The sequence below is a fragment of the Siniperca chuatsi genome, linkage group LG14, assembly GCF_020085105.1.
Source record: "Siniperca chuatsi isolate FFG_IHB_CAS linkage group LG14, ASM2008510v1, whole genome shotgun sequence".
Lineage (NCBI taxonomy): Eukaryota > Metazoa > Chordata > Actinopteri > Centrarchiformes > Sinipercidae > Siniperca > Siniperca chuatsi.
The window spans coordinates 10,502,907-10,518,817 of record NC_058055.1 but is presented as its reverse complement, the minus strand read 5'-3'; the positions used below and the strand labels follow the sequence as shown (position 1 = coordinate 10,518,817).

The window sequence follows — 15,911 nt, the reverse complement described above, 5'->3', positions numbered from 1 at the left end:
AATACTAAATGTATGTGATTTAATGAAGTAATATTTAGTAAACGGAATTTTAGCAGTTAGTTAGCTGGTGCTTACTAAATTTGTCATTTGTGACAAATAGTCATTCTTTTATATATTTTACAATCTAGCTAATTTTGAGTTGAAAAATGCAGTAAAGAAAAAAAAAAGAAAAGAAATAAAACCATGTGATATTTAAATATTAGACCCATGAGACCCATTTTGATACGAGGAACAATGTGGTGTCAGTACCGCAAGTCAAACTGAAATTCTCCTTCGACTATGTTGTGTCAGTGAATAAAAACTAAAAAATGTATAAAGACTTCAGGCACAATTCCCCATCTGTGGTATTAACATACACAAACATTAAATTAGCCCTGGGCTGCTCTGCTGCATCCACAAAGACCCATAGTACACTGCAGGCTGACCTGTGCTTTAGCTGGTTGATGAAGCATTAATCTGAATACCATTCTTACTGGAGTATTTCCCCTCAAGGCACACAGCTTTAACACCTGTATATTTGCCCTTCAATACCAAGAGCCCTCTCAGCTTCCTAATGAACACTATAAATTATATAATAAACATGAATCCCCAATTTCAGCTGTATAAATATTTGACCATGCATCAATTTTTTGTGATTATGTGTGTTAAATACTAATCTAATTGTTTTGCTGAGCATAAAAATTCATGATCATTTTCTGCAAAATAGTATTTAATAATTATAAATAAATAAAGCCATTTTCAGAGTTATCCACTTTATTTTTAAGCTGTAAAGATGTAAACATTGACTTAATTGACTGTTTACACAGTAATTATATGACTGTCATTGACATAATGCATTCCCTAGCCCCTTACCCCAACCTTAAACCATCACAAATAAATGCCTAACCCCATAACCTAATTCTAACCTAACCCGTAAACCCAAGTTTTACCCGTCAAGCAGCCCTTTGAAGTTGTGAGGGCCGGCCAAAATGTCCTCACTTTCCAAAAATGTCCTCACCCTGTAGGTAAAAAAAAGTGTTTCAGTCCTCACTACACACACACCTTTAGTAAATAATTAAACTTGTGGACACATTTGTGCTGTAAAAATATTTCAAAACACACCTTTATTCAATTTTTTCCCCCTGGGATCATCCTGCAGGGTCAATTCTTCTGTGTGAATAGAAAATATTACATATTTGAACACATTTATGTATAAAGACACCCCTCCACAGATTAAAAACAGGCTACACTTTTCTCAATAGTTCTTTTGTATTTTAGACAATATATTCCTTTTGTAACTACTTAATGAACCAAGTACATTCAGAATACTCAAGCAAAGAAATAATAGCTGAACAGTTAGCGGTTTCAAAGACATGTTATTGTTTCCCTTCTATCAGCATAAAACATTGTGTACGCCTCTGTTTCACAGCAGGCTTGAACACCACAAAGGAGAAATCCCTCAGTAAAAGTTTTATGAGTATGGTCTTTTTTGCTAATCTTCTGCATGGATACTGGACCATAATAAATCTTGCCAGGCCTCAATGTCTAACTACATTTTCACAATGTACTAGTTCCTGTAATTAACGAGTCTCAAACATGATAACACTTGACAATGTGGTGACAATGAGTTTCAAATCTGTCCTTTCATCTTCATAAGCATCTTAAGAACAATGAGGTGAATCTGTTCTGCTTTAATATGTTAGCTGCATGAACACACATTGAATTGTTTGATCAGTCCAGAACAGAAATAGAAAGCTAGCTTGTAGACTAGCCTACCGCTTACTGTCAAGGATCCACTAATGTAGAAAAAAAGCACAACTTAGTCTATATTCATACTGCTTGATGCTGGTTAGCGTAGCTAGCTGACTGGCCATCAATCACACACAAGACAAAATGACAGAGCTTAAGTTAATTAGTTGTACAGCAGTAGTTTTCAACCTTTTTGGCTTGTGATCCCCTAAAATGAAGCAACGTCTGCTTCTGACCTGCTCCTCACAGGTTATGGCCTTAATGTGGACATGATTTGTGAACAGATAAACCAAAAATATCCAGTATTTCACAAGAAAAATGCAATAAATAGAGAAATCTTAGAGAAAATAAAACATAATTTTGTGTCGCAGAAACATTATATATATATATATATATATATATATATATATATATATTTTTTTTTTTTTTGTTTTTTTGTTTTCTTATTCCTTTAAAAATCTTTTGACTCCTTTAGACCCCCCACCCAAGTTGGGAACTACTGTTGTGCAGCATTCAAACATTTTTACTCAACTACTAAATCTGAGCACATCGTTGACAAGTAATTAATATCAACACACCCCTTTCTTCTGGCGAGCTGACAAACAGAGCGCTCTGCAGGGAGGCTGGGCACCCATTCAGTGCTGCAAATGATAGAACTAGTCTGTGTTCATTCAGGTTTTGTCAAATTATGCAGTCAATCTCTTTCCCCAGGAGGTACTGACAGCTGACTGACAGTCTTCGGTAGTAATGAGTTAGGAGGAGGGTTCAGCAGCTGTGAGTTCTCCTACAGTGTGCACCCCCTGTGCTGATGTAGACAAGGAGGGTCCAGCTGCTGGGCCCATGCTGTGCGATTGCATTAAATGACCCTCGTTGATGGCGAAGTGGTTCAGTGGGTAGATGCCACATTTCCTGAAGCCTTCCTTCACAGTCCTGACGCCCTCTTCCTCCTTCACTACCTGATACGTCCCTTTAAATACACCTGAGAACTCCTTTTTGCTGACTGCGAAGTGAGTATCACAACCATCACCTATGAGTGATGCAAAACGATGCTTCAGGAGAACAAAGAGACCCGCGTCGAGTGGCTGCAGGATGTGAGAGCAATGAGGCGGAAAACACAGAAGGATGACGTCCTCCTTACGAGCTGCTTCTACCACCTCAAGGTTCACGGGAGACTTGTGGCCATCGAAAATCAGCAGCAGTGGACGCTCCCTTGGTGCGTGCAGGAGGAAGTGTTTGAGGAACCATTTCTTGAAAAGGTCAGAGTTGATACACCCCGAGTCTGACCATCCATAGAGGGCATTTGGAGGTCCTTGTGTCTTGTAACATACTGCCCCTGGATAGGCCTTTGAGTAGATAATAAATGGGGGAATGTCCTCTCCAGCTGCGCTAAAGCAAGCCAGGACGGAGATGTGGTCTCTCAAGCCTGGCATTGGCTTCTGGCCCAGACTGGCAGATTTGGGGAGAATCACCCTCTTCCTGCCCAGCTGAAAGCCTGTTTCATTGCAGTTGAAGATTTGGTGAGGCTTGTCTCTGAGCCCATGAGCGTCGATGACAGTGCTCAGTAAATGAAAAAACTGATCCACTGCTTCCTTTCTTACACATGCTGTCCTCCCACGGACAACACTGTCTGCTGGCTGAATGGTAATATTCTTTTCTTGCCGTTTTCTAAAATTGAGCCACCAGGTCTGGCCTAGTTTAGAAAATGCCACCCTCCGGTGCTGCCTCTTATAAATGGATGAGGCAAAGGACACTAGCTGTTGCTTGGTCAGTGGGAATCCATGCTTGGACATGTATAAAGAGAACTCCACCAAGAGCTCCTCGTCAGCAGATGTTATAAGCTGAGCTGGGCCGCTGCGACTCCCTGGTGTCACCCGTCCGCTGACTCTGTCCCCCAGCGAAGATTTAGGGACTCCAAACTCCTTGGCAGCCTGTCTCACCGTACACCTTCCTGACTTCACCTCGATCAGTGCACGTTCCATGGCCTCCTCTGTCCATTTCTTCTTCTTCTTCCTCCCGATTTTGTCAAGATGATTTCTCGATGGCATTTTTTCTAGGATGGCACAGGAAATACTGCATTAATACATCAATAATGCATTAAACAAATGTGATACACACAACAAATCAGCCCAATGTGTTATGAAAATCGCAAAACTCAATATAACCAAGAATATTTTTTCACTTCATTAAAAATGAAATCTGTTCAGGGAGACTAAAGAGACTCCAATGCTTTTCATCCTCCTTTGTCTACAGTTGCTAACAATGAACCACATACAGCACACAGCTCTGTCTGGCCTCACTTCCTTATTCTGATCCAAGTTTAGTTTACAAGATGGATGTCCTACCTCTTGATGCTTACAAGTGCAATGCTCATGAACAAGAGCAACTGAATCTCCTGCATCCAACATTCATGTTCACTGCATAGATGGATGCACAAGGCTGAAGTTGGGTTTGGATTGACTAATTAAAGGGGCATTTGAATGAAACTTAAGGGATAATATTCCTCAGCTGATGTTCTGTTGTAGCAAGTGCTCTTTCTGATAAACCTCTTGTCAAGTTGTGTAGACAGAAAAGGCTTCTGTCTTCTGTGCTTTTTGTCCATCCAGAATACACAAAAATGCTCATACTTGGACTAATTAAACCAGTTCTACTTCCTGTTTTATGTAACTAAAACACTTATTCTATTTGTTGTTGTTTTTTTGCTGCACTTTCTCCATGCAGACCACATAAGTAAAGGTCTAGATGTAAAATACCTGCAATGCTGACTAGTCAAACTGGAATTTGCTAAACATGGAGTGTCTAAAGACTTAAAGATCCCGTTTCATATCTGTTTAAATTGAATTGAATTTATTAAAGCAAAAAATGATACCCAGAACTCTTTCCATGTTAATCTAGTCCAGGTTTACTTGAATTTTTGGTCTAGACTTGGTCGTTGTCTGTTTTCACAAATAGAACAATAGTATAAAATAAAACAAACTTGATGCTCTTCCAACTTGCAATGGCAAAAGTGGCGTAAAGCATTAGCCCTGATATGATGAAGTTTCCCTTAAATCCCCCCTTAACTCACGAATCGGAAGCTAATATCAGTTTCATCAGGCGCCTGTTAATTTAGGTAACGTTACTAAAATTATACTGTACTTTCTGTCACGGTCAAAGCTCTCATTATACGTAGAGAAACCTGTTAAAATAACATTATCAACTGACTTACTGGTCTTGGGGAGTCGTCGTAGTAATATTTTGTGGGGGACAAGAGGCAACTCGTCCGGTGTTGGTTGTGACGTCGCGCACCGTAACGCTAGTTACTGTTTGTAAACTACAATCATGTGAAGCTTGGTAGTTTTTGAGACAAAATTACGCTAACCCCCCCCACCCCCCACAAACCGAATTGTAGTGTTTAGTCTACAGTCGTCGCTACATGCCTGTCGGTTACAGAAAGTTGAAATTATGCGGTTACGTTTTACCAGAACCGCATCTCGTGCCTAGCATGAAACTGCTACATCTCAAGCCGGGAGACAGCGGAACAAAGCCGGAAGTTAAGTGACGTTGTTTTCAAAATAAAAGTAGCAAGGTTCCCGTTACAAAAATAAGTGTCCAAACCTGCGGATATGCAGATTAAATCAATACTCAAAATGACTAAATAGCTATAGCTGTAAAATAGAAATAGCAATAGAAAATAGTAAGAATAAGAAAACAATCTATCAAACAAAAAAAAACAACAAACAAAATTAAGGCTAAAGTTTTCACTAAACCATCATTCTATATCACTCCAAAATGTTTGCATTTTTCCCCTTTTGGTTGGTTTTGGATATTTTTGGTGATAAATGTGTGTAACATCATCCTACATAATTAGATATAGAAGCCTTTGTGTACTTTTCCATGATCGATTAAGAGAAATTTTCATCTATTGCCATTTCAGAGGACAACATGTGTTGGGAGGGATAGACACCATGGCAATTAATTTGAATCATGAGTTCCAGTCACTTTATAATGGATGAAAAGGTTCACATGCTTTAGTTTCAGTGTGTACAGGTTGACCATGACCTTACCATCTATCAAGAGTTACATCAATATCAAGATGTTTTACCACTGCAAGCATAATTGACTCTAGTTCAGTTTTGTGTGCCTCTCATCTATTACCAGCAATGGTAATAGATGAGAGGCACAAACTGGTACTAGATTGACTCATGCCTGTAACTGGATCACATTCCTTGTTCAAGAAAACAGCTCCGCCCCTTTTTTTACACCACTCAGCTTACATGCTGGTGTCCTATATGTGTAAGTGCTCATCCTCCAATGCAGGTCAGACTTTTTGTGCAACATTTTTTGTGTAGGTTATAGATGAACGCCTCACTTATAAAAAAGAAGAAGCAGAGTCATATTCTGAAACTGACATAACTCCTGACATCTCATCATCCCTTGCTGATAAGGTTTTCTCTGTTGACACTGTTTTACAAGTTACCTGTGTTAATATTGTACATTTACATTATCCCTTGCAAAAAAAAAGAGACTCTTTTAACCATCTCAATATGGAGCATTTGGCTGTTTGGTATTTTCAGATAGTTTAAAGCTGATTAAATCTTTTATTGGTTGTGAAGAATTAATTAGCGAGATATAATTTGCTGCTGTTTTGTACTCTGCTAAAAGGTTATAAATGCCAAGGTTCTTTTCAAGGTGTGTTTTTTATTCTTACCCTGTAGATCAGTAGATTCTCAAGTGAGCCCTCCTCTCCAAATGACACAGTTCATTCCATCTGAAGGGTATGTATGTGCTGAATTTTAATTAAAAATTAACTGTGCAGACTATGAGCAACTACTCACTGCTCCTCTGCAAATCCACTTGTTTCAAGGTTTGCATTATTAATCTCAGTTAAGTTTGAACATTTAAACCAAATATTGACTGTTAGTGCCAGATATATATCTTTGCAAGTTTATTATTTTCTGTTGTATATTTTAGTGATTCAGCTAATCAGGCAAATGGTGAAGTTATTCCTCCCCAGAAAGACGCTCAGCCTGAGGGGTCAACAGTGGAAACCACAGACGATATAAAGTTAGTATATGAAGCATCTCTCTATTGAACTGCAAGTATGAAATTTAAAGATGCTGAGTGTAGGCATTTTTGTTCATATGTCTTTTTTGCATAGTTGGGAATAAGTAACTCCGTCTGTTACAGGCCCCAAGCACCCACAGAAGAACTTATCCAAAATGGTGAGGCACAACCAGAAAAATCAGTCCCCAACACACCTGCAGAAAACAAGGAAGAATATGCTGATACAGCAGTTTACCGGTCAAACTTAAAACACAATGAGGGGGCTGCTGAGGTCTCTGCAGATGGTCATGTAGAAGAACGTATCCACAATGGTCAGGCACAACCAGTTTCTTCAACAAAGGAAAACCCAGAGGCAATGTCTCCTGTGGAGCCAGCTGAGCAACCAGTTGCCAACACAACAGCAGAAAACAAGCGAGAATATGCTGATACAACAGCTCACCAGTCAAATGTAGAACACAATGAGGCCAATGTCTCTGCAGATGTTCATGTGGAAGATCCTGTTGCAGAAACCTCTGCTGCGGCGAGCAAGAGTAAAGACACTGCTGAAGTCCCTGCTGCGCTTGCAGTCGAACTGAAACCTCAAGAGGACCCTTCAACTAAAACAGAGTCAGCAGGAGTAGAATCAACTGTATGACCTGCAGAGGGGAGTCATCCAGAACAGGCTGCAGAAGAAATTGTTGAAGCTGTAGCTGAGGTTGTGGTGGAGTCATCGCCTGACAAGAGTGATGCGATAAATGCAACACCTGGAGAAGAGGCTGCTCTCCGTGTGGAACCAGTCCCTGACTTAGTGGCAGATAATGTATCCGAATCGCCCACTTACCCGGGTGCCGAAACCGCTACAGAGGGGAGTTGTGAGAAAGGTCCTCCAGAACAGGCTGCTGGGGAAACTGTCAGTGCTGTAGCTGAGGTTGCTGTGGAGTCATCGCCTGAGACCCCTGCTGTCACTGATACAGCTGGGGAAGAGGCTGCTCTCCAAGACCATGTGGAAACAGTCAAGTCTGTAGAGGGTAAAGTTGAGTCTGAGTCAGCAGGGCCGGTTTTAAAGACCAGAGCTGAAGAGGTAGTTGAGTGTGAAGTCCAGCCACTGTTTGCTGTTGTTGAGCAAAGCGTTGAGACAACACCTGAGAGCACAGCAGATTGTGTGGTGGAGCTGAACATCGAGGATGCTGTTGAACCTGTAACAGCTAAGGATGCTGAAGCTAAGGTAGCTTGCAGAGCCATTGAACTGACAGATGCATTAGATGTGGAGCCACCCACAGTTGAAACTGCTCCTGAACCTCTGAAAGATCCAAAACAATCCCACACAGAGGAGACCAGACTGAGCCAGCAGTCTGATGATACAAACACGTGAGGAAGCTTTTTATAAAAGGGAACCACCTCACATTTATCATTTTTCAATATTCACATGTTTTCACTTGTGTAATTAAATGCATCTCATTGTTTGCTGTTGACTATTTTTTGTAGCTCTGAATTGTTTCAAAACCCTGTGGAGGAGCTACGATCCACACAAACTTTGATTGGGACCAGGTAATGTTTCACTTTAAAGACAACACAGTTTAGAGTTTCAAACATTATGTAAGTTATGCAAAGTAAGTTCACGCACAACAAGGGTTATAATGTTTTTAACTCTTTCTCTCTACCGCAGGGATAGCACAGCTGTTTGTTCATTCTGTGACAAAATAATTGATGGAAATATCAAGATCACATTCAGTGAACCTCTGGTGAAGTGCCACCCTGACTGTCTAAAGGTTTGTTCTGTCTTCTTCTTTACCTGTTAGGAAACATTCTGTATATCTGTGGTTATATATTGAATGACAGGCTCTTGTTATTGCATAATGTTAATATTGTGTATGTTTTTGCAGTGTGGTGTGTGTGCTAAGGCCCTGGGAGATATGCGGACCTCCATGTTTTTGCGTAATCAAGTGATCCAATGTGATGGCTGCTTTGCAAAAGCTCTCAAGACCTGAAGCCTAACTGGGACAAATATGTCATCAGAGAAGACCCAAAGCATACTGTGATTAATGTGTTGTTTGGACTGAGAACTTCACCACTGTTGCCTTAACTCTGTATTCTGTCTTTTGAAATAATTTCCCCACTGAATGTTTTTTAGAACATATGTATTGTCAGGATTAAGAATTCTGTAATGAAAAGGTTTGGCAACATATTATTTCATTTAGTAATTGCCAAAGATGCTTACAAGAAATACAATCGACATGAAAGATTTTTATTGCAACATGCTGTATAGGGTTCAAATAAAATCACAAATTACTGCCTCAGATTTTAATGGTTTAATCAGCCTTAATTTCAAATGAGCGCACACAACACAACCAAGCTCAGTAAGTAGCAGGGCTACACACCAAACTTGAGTCACCTGGAGGCACGTTATTGAAGCATCAACACCTCAGTAACATAAAAAGAGCTTATTTTAAGCAGTAACCAAAAAAACCTCCAGTAAAATGTATACATGTATTTGAATTCCGCCTTACACAGTGGCATTAGAACCAAGCAAAAATGCATTATGAGTGAATGCAAAGTACATGTATTGTAAGTGAAAGCACAAAGGGAGATGGGGGATTACACCTAACCCTTGTAGAGAACTTTGGTACATTCAGCTTCACTTGCTTTAGTTCACACGATGTTGATACACAAGATGGTGATAATGAGGCAGCAGCAAAATCATAAACACTGAACGGAGGGCATGCAGTTATGATTTGCGAGGCGAGCTGTCATTGCTTTTAATTATTCATGAAACGTCATACATCACAATCTGACAACAGCGTCAGCACCAATGAAGCTTCACAAAAAGGATAAAATGAGAGATAGAACCTGCGAGAGGAAAATGAACAACAAAGCTAAGAGAATCATCTGAGAGGAGGATTTGAGGAGGAGGCCAGAGCTCGCTGCTGAGTGTGAATTATCTTCATCTCTCTGTCTGTTGTTCATACAAAACAGTGATGAGAATCATTTGTCTGTCATTGGACATGTCTAAAGAAATACTATGGCAGGTGATCCAGGTTTGGAAGTTGCTGTTTCCCAGAGGATGAATGGAAATCTAGTGTTGCATGTGTTGACTGTCCCTCTCGTAGCCAGAGGATGGGGTTGACTGGGACGGAGGTGTTGCACTTAGCGGACACCTTTCCTGCCCAGGAACCGCAACACTGCGTAGTTGTAGGTGCTGGCAACCATATACAGAAACTGCAAAGGAAGACATTGAGATGGAGGTGGGAAGAACAGAAAGGAAAAAAGATGAAAATATGGAAAAATAGCTTTTTAAACAAATATGTTTTCTATGGTTCTGTGGTATCTAGCCATGCAGTTTTGTTTCAGACTTGTCCAAGGTTTGAGAAATCAGTTTCTGAGTTTTCTGCTGCCAGCCCAATACAAACAATTTGACTGGAATTTTCTTCTTTTTTTTGATGCGCACAGCATTGAAAACTGACATTGAACAGTTTTGTGTCCCTGTTACTCCAGATAATCCACATACTTTGCTGTGAACAGTGTTGGTAGGAACTATTTCTTTATTAGAAAGTAGTTCCACTGAAAACTGTTAAACATAGCAAGGCCTGGAAAAAGATGTTGCTGCAGAATCTTTTTAAAAGTCAGTTTTCAATGCTTTCAGTACCACAAACAAAATTTTGTTCACTTCCATTGTATTAAGGTGGCAGCAATAATCTCAGAATCTATCTCAAAACCTGCCCAACCACATAAAACCAAAACTATCTGCACGACTAAATATGTTTTTTGTAATTTGGTTGAACTGACCCTTTAAATGTGATTCAACTGGTAGTATTTACAAGAGGAAGCTTAAATGAAATATTGAATCTGACCAGAAAGCATGCAAATGCCAAAGCAATCGCTCACCAGTGCTAAGAGAGTGACCCCGGCGCCAGCAAATGCAGCTATGTACAAGTCATAGGTGATGTAGAACTGTAAGACATATCAAACACAGGCTAGTTTAATACGTATTCAGAGAATTCAACCAATCCCCTGTATGTTTGAGTCATTCCATTATATAAAAAGTGCTCATTTACACACATGCCCATTTATAATTTAGAATGGATTTGACTTAGATTCTGCACACTGATTTTAATGCTGACATGAAATACTAAACTGTGTAAAAAGGAATATTGGATCCATCTACTTACTTCGCTGGTTTTGCAGATAGATGCCAAGGTCATTCCACAAGCCTTGCCTGGCATTGCATTCCAAGGGAGGAGACCTTAAATGAAGACATGACGTAAGTATCTCTTACTATTGCTGCATCATGATGAGTTATGACGCTTTTAAGGTCCTGCTCGCATACAGCATATCAGGGACACAGCAGTATAGAAATTACGATAAAGGTGTAGTTATCTTAATTGTTTCACAAGTAATTCAACAAGCAGTTTTGCATTCACTCCCTAATGATTAATTCATTGCTTCCACAGACACATTAACATTCTCATCAGGTGGACATGCGGTCAGTCATTATTAGAACAACGCACCATACTGCCTGGCGTCCATGCAAATCCAGCCGTGCTGATTAATGCTGGGGGTTGTTTCAGCCAGGATGTTGATGTTGTGGCAGGTCTGCTCCATGTTGAACAAGAAGAATACTGGGATAGCAGTGAAGGCAAATACTGCCAGCCAGATGAAGGCCAAGATGTACGTCACTATGATAAACTGGTGAAATAAAAAAGTGCAGCATGTAAGGTCACAGGAATGTGGTGTAGGAGCTTAGGTTTCAGTGTGATAAATGTGGTGTCATTAAATCAGCTATCAACCATAATTCATGATTCTGTTTAGAAATGGCATAAACAAAGAACATTGAACATTGAGCTTAGGAGCTAGAACAACCCAGCATTCAGCATCTTAATAATGACCTGACGTCATATTTCCCCTCCCTCCTCCCTGTTCTCACCGTCAGGCTGAGGCAGCGGCCACATTGGGTGCTCCTGAATTCTCCAAAGGTCTGCTTGACAGCGCTCGTGGTGTAGAAACCCTCAGCCAGCAGCAGGATACCATAGAGGAAGAAAAATGATGCCAGGCCATAGATCACGTACTGGAAGTATTTGATACTGGGATAGTCACAGGGAGAAGTAAGGTCAAACAGTAAAATCAAACAATTCTTGAGAGGTCAAAAATCACAATTAAGAGAATTTATTAAAGCGTCACTCACAAGGAGGCCATGACCACAAAGTCCTGAACATTGCGGGCGAAGTAAGTCTCGACCAGGACTTCGGTCTGGGTCAACGCTTCGTGCCCACAGCCACAAAACATTGCCATGCCAGCATAGCACAGCAAGGTGGCCACCAGGGATGGGTAGGGCACTGCCCCAATGCACCGGATACAGCAATCATAACAACCTGAGGGGGCATAATATATCAGCACACAGGCGGCACACACCGCACATATAACCACACAACACATCTACGCCACGGTGGGGAACTCTTTTACTGTGGGGGAGCTATGAAAAAGGCCTCGCTCTGTCTGCAAATCCATGAGCAAACACCAAAACCCCACCAACAGGCAAGAAAGCAACAGAAAAAAAAATTAGACAGCAGTGACAAACAAGAGTTCAAGCAGCGATTCCCAATAAAGCGTCCAAACAAAAGCAGTCACCACTGACTTCACAACAATCTCATGCACTTCTTCCAGTGTAAGCTGCGCTGTTGAAGCAGGTAGTAAATATCCACAGTGTTAATAAATGCATTGGCAGAAATGGGATAGAGGAAAGCACCTAAGGCTTTGCAAAGCCAAGGCTGCCTGACCGGAAACATTTGCTGCTTCTGATCCTGCACTCCGCAACAAGAAAGATCCCAATGCCAACCAGTGATGTACAGTTCTGCCTACAAGGTATTGCTATTGTAAAATAAGCCTCTCTGCACAGATTTCATCCGTATGTGAAAGCTCCTCTGCCTGTACCAACACCTCACAGCTCAGCCCCTACTAATTCTGGTCCTGCCCTCTTTCTCCAGCGGTCACAGGCGTCACCAGCCAAGTGAGAGATGGTGGTGAAACACTGGCTTCAGGGGCCTGAAGAAAGAGCTTCTCTTTGTGGCTGCAGATACAATATCCATTGTCTTTGCCATGTTCAGGGAGGAACAAAGGGCAGCGATGTCAAACAAACAAAGACCATAGTACCACAAAACACACACACACACACACACACACACACACACACACACACACACACACACACACACACACACACACACACACACAGTAGTATGTGGTGGCAGAGGGGTCACCAGGACCCTCTCAACACCACTGGCAATGTCACTACTCTGGCCATCCTCCATCCACAGCTGGCTGAGACTGGTACCATGGCACTGAGTGTCAATGCCGGCGGGGGCTGGGTTCAAGTGTTCAAAGAGTGGGTAGAAGCATAATGACCGAGAGGGGAAATTTGAATATCTTCACAACAACAACATCCCCACTCAAAATTTGTCTCTACACTGTAAAATCCTTAGGTGCCTAAACTATCTCAGTGTGATAAAACATTCTGATAATTTCACAAATTATATGATTTTAGCTGGAAGGAACAGAGGCTGTGAGTTAAACAAACTGCTACTAAAGTATAAATAGTAACAGCAGGAAGACTGCTAGAGTCCCATAACTGATAGTGCCTGCAGACGCCCACGCTTCAGCTGTGCCCTGCTGCAACAGTGGTTACAGTGATAGAATGATACAGGCCATCAGAGCCTCTGTTTGAATTCAGTGCAAAAATGCATTTACAGTAGATGCCAGATAATCAATCAAGTAGACTAGAAAGCTGTTAAAAATGTGTGAAAGCACACAAGTTGTTTGTGAGTGAGAAAAAATGGTAAGCAGAAGTTGTTTGGGTCGTTGTCATGGAGATTTGCTAATTTATCCCTGTGACACATATGGGAGTATCTGACCTCTTTCACACGAGTGACCTGGCATGGCCTTGGCATGATGAGAGTCACTGCCCATCTCTGTCAGCCACTCTGATTCCAGTCTTATTCATGGTTACAGGGGTTAGAGGAGGTAACGAGGAGTTCTTTCATTAATAGTAAGTAATCCCGGCTGAGCCCACATGCTGTTTTCATTTCAGTCTTCTGAAATCATCATTGTATGTTATATCATATATTAGGAAAAAGGGCAAAGTGTGAATCCATGGTAAATCAGTAATCCATATGTGGATATTGAAATACTTTTGATAAATGAAAACACAGGATTAAAGCAGCCAATCTTTCCCACAGTGCATGAGCGCAACATGATGTCTAAGGACAGAAAGGACATATTAAAGGCAACATTAGTAAGTTATTGAAATCCACATTTTCAAATCACATCAATAATAGATGATAAGAGTTATTGAAAATTCTGTGTACTCACCCATGTCCAGAAAGAAGTGCAGGGGTTATTGAAGTTTTGCTGGGTGGCTTTGTGACTGTGATATGAGGATATGAGAAGTTATTCCCCGCCACTCCTATATGAATCTGACTCGCGCTTTTGTCTCATCAACAATAGATAGACCACATCTCCCAGAGTCACATCTTAAAGTCACAAAGTCCCATTTCAGCTGCCAGTCATTATTGATAGAGCCATGGGTTCAGGAGTGGGGACAAGGAGCAGCTCATAAATTCTAATATGAGTTATTTTCTTGGTATTTGGTGATATTTACTGTATTTTAGCTGTTCTGATTAATAATTGTTGCTTTCTTTGATTACACCAAAATATGTGGGTAATTTAGCAAGAATGGAAGTTTTTGCATGCACACTTTATACAGCACATCAGCCACAAAGATTAAAGATTAAATACACATTAATACACTTTGGCTAGTTTAAAATAATTTATATTTCATTTAGGGGCAAATGTGCATTGTTTTCTTTAACTTAATATGCGCAATGCAAATAAACCAACACAGCTATACAGAGTTATTTCATGTTTCACCTCAGAGGTGTTAAATTATTGTGCACATTCATTTGTCGGGTGTATTTCATTAACTTTCAATAGTTCATCTGTTGATTGCCCACATGAATGTGATGTCTGGCTGCACACACACACATGCTAGATGTCAGCAAAATACAATGAACAGGTCTGAGGGTCCTCAGAGCAGCATCTTCAGAAACACACAGAGATAAGAGGTGTGCACAGACAAAAGAGTGATATAAATCGAAACACCAGTGACTGACATCGATGAAGTTGACTAACAAGGGTGACATTGACGGTCGGGTCCAGCTGCTGCCCTCCTTCCCTCCCTCCCTCATGTTTGACCCAGTTGATGTCAAAGCTGGGTTCAGTACAAAGGAGCCAGTGTGGAGCAGGAGAAAACACCATGCTATCTTTTTCTTTTTGGAGAAGCCCCTCGTCCTATTTTTGCTTGCCATTTTAAGCCCACGACAAACTGGACATAACTGAGTGTCATAAAAAGACATTAACAATCACTTCATTATATTACATTATATTGAATTAGATTGAAATGAAATGCTATCAATATTTTTAACAGACTACACTTTGTAAGGTACCATCTCTTACTAACAGACACTGCCATTTTACCAATTGGGCCAGATAATCGTCAATCATGTGATCCCCTCAAAAATCAGGACATTGATGATGTGTTCATACAATAATAGCCTTGTGGATTGGTAAATTGTTTGGTTTGAGTTGTAGCCTTTTGTCTCTTAAAAACCCAGAGCCCTAAGAAATCAAGTGATTAGTATGTAGAAAGGATTAATGACATCAGCTTTGTTAAGCTGAAAGGGAAGACTGGAGAGGAATGATGCCTTTGAAATCTCTGAGAAAACCGTGCGAGAGAGAAAGAGACTAGAAGCATTAATTAACCTCTGTACTGTATGTAAGTGTGTAGAATGGTTGTCAGCTTTACTTGTGAGATGTGAATTAGCAATAATGTTGACAATCAAAGGATGGGATTAGGTACAAGTTTTAGAGGCTCGCTAGCTGGGGTGACACGAAGCCAGCAATTCATTCATTTATGAATAAACTACATTCCACAAACGCTGATGCAGATGGTGATCAGGGATGTGAGCAGCTCAGAGGATGAATTATTGGGTAACACTTAATAAGACCGCCTAACAGTCATTAGTTAATAAATGAACTGATTTTGAACTAACACATTACTCTAAGCTTTCAAGTAAGCTGCAAATGCTATTAAGATGCATATATCAATATATATT

At 40.6% G+C, this 15,911-nt stretch overlaps 3 protein-coding genes across 4 annotated transcripts; 1 reads left to right on the top strand and 2 right to left on the bottom strand.

The window, feature by feature from the left end:
• Nucleotides 1–735: 735 nt before the first annotated feature.
• On the bottom strand, nt 736–5,272 carry si:rp71-1d10.8 (MFS-type transporter clz9). Its single transcript, XM_044223689.1, has 4 exons — nt 4,934–5,272; nt 2,307–3,778; nt 1,102–1,149; nt 736–998 (listed from the first exon to the last, which is right to left on the bottom strand). Exon 2 carries the CDS (start codon nt 3,771–3,773, stop codon nt 2,481–2,483), a length of 1,293 nt encoding a protein of 430 aa, XP_044079624.1. The 5' UTR covers nt 3,774–3,778; nt 4,934–5,272; the 3' UTR covers nt 736–998; nt 1,102–1,149; nt 2,307–2,480.
• Nucleotides 5,273–7,126: 1,854 nt separating this feature from the next.
• Nucleotides 7,127–9,055, top strand: si:dkey-125i10.3 (fibrous sheath CABYR-binding protein). Its single transcript, XM_044223577.1, has 5 exons — nt 7,127–7,301; nt 7,413–8,118; nt 8,236–8,298; nt 8,417–8,519; nt 8,634–9,055. Exons 1-5 carry the CDS (start codon nt 7,127–7,129, stop codon nt 8,736–8,738), a joined length of 1,152 nt encoding a protein of 383 aa, XP_044079512.1. The 3' UTR covers nt 8,739–9,055.
• plp1b (proteolipid protein 1b) lies at nt 9,045–14,263 on the bottom strand. Of its 2 annotated transcripts, none has more exons than XM_044223691.1 (7): nt 14,110–14,263; nt 11,930–12,116; nt 11,672–11,828; nt 11,256–11,433; nt 10,917–10,990; nt 10,633–10,698; nt 9,045–9,966 (listed from the first exon to the last, which is right to left on the bottom strand). In XM_044223691.1, exons 1-7 carry the CDS (start codon nt 14,111–14,113, stop codon nt 9,895–9,897), a joined length of 738 nt encoding a protein of 245 aa, XP_044079626.1. In that variant the 5' UTR covers nt 14,114–14,263; the 3' UTR covers nt 9,045–9,894. The 2 variants fall into 2 exon arrangements, with proteins under 2 accessions (XP_044079626.1, XP_044079625.1); XM_044223690.1 differs by lacking the exon at nt 14,110–14,263 and adding an exon at nt 12,491–12,785.
• Between the last annotated feature and the right edge of the window lie 1,648 nt (nt 14,264–15,911).

Coding starts and splice junctions, on each gene's coding strand:
- si:rp71-1d10.8 (XM_044223689.1), bottom strand. CDS start 3,773: ATGCCATCGAGAAATCATCTTGACAAAATCGGGAGGAAGAAGAAGAAG.
- si:dkey-125i10.3 (XM_044223577.1), top strand. CDS start 7,127: ATGTCTCCTGTGGAGCCAGCTGAGCAACCAGTTGCCAACACAACAGCA. Junction 8,119..8,235: donor CAGTCTGATGATACAAACAC/GTGAGGAAGCTT, acceptor TATTTTTTGTAG/CTCTGAATTGTTTCAAAACC. Junction 8,520..8,633: donor GCCACCCTGACTGTCTAAAG/GTTTGTTCTGTC, acceptor ATGTTTTTGCAG/TGTGGTGTGTGTGCTAAGGC.
- plp1b (XM_044223690.1), bottom strand. CDS start 12,530: ATGTTTCCGGTCAGGCAGCCTTGGCTTTGCAAAGCCTTAG. Junction 11,434..11,671: donor GCCGCTGCCTCAGCCTGACG/GTGAGAACAGGG, acceptor TTATTTCACCAG/TTTATCATAGTGACGTACAT. Junction 10,991..11,255: donor CATGGACGCCAGGCAGTATG/GTGCGTTGTTCT, acceptor TCTTCATTTAAG/GTCTCCTCCCTTGGAATGCA.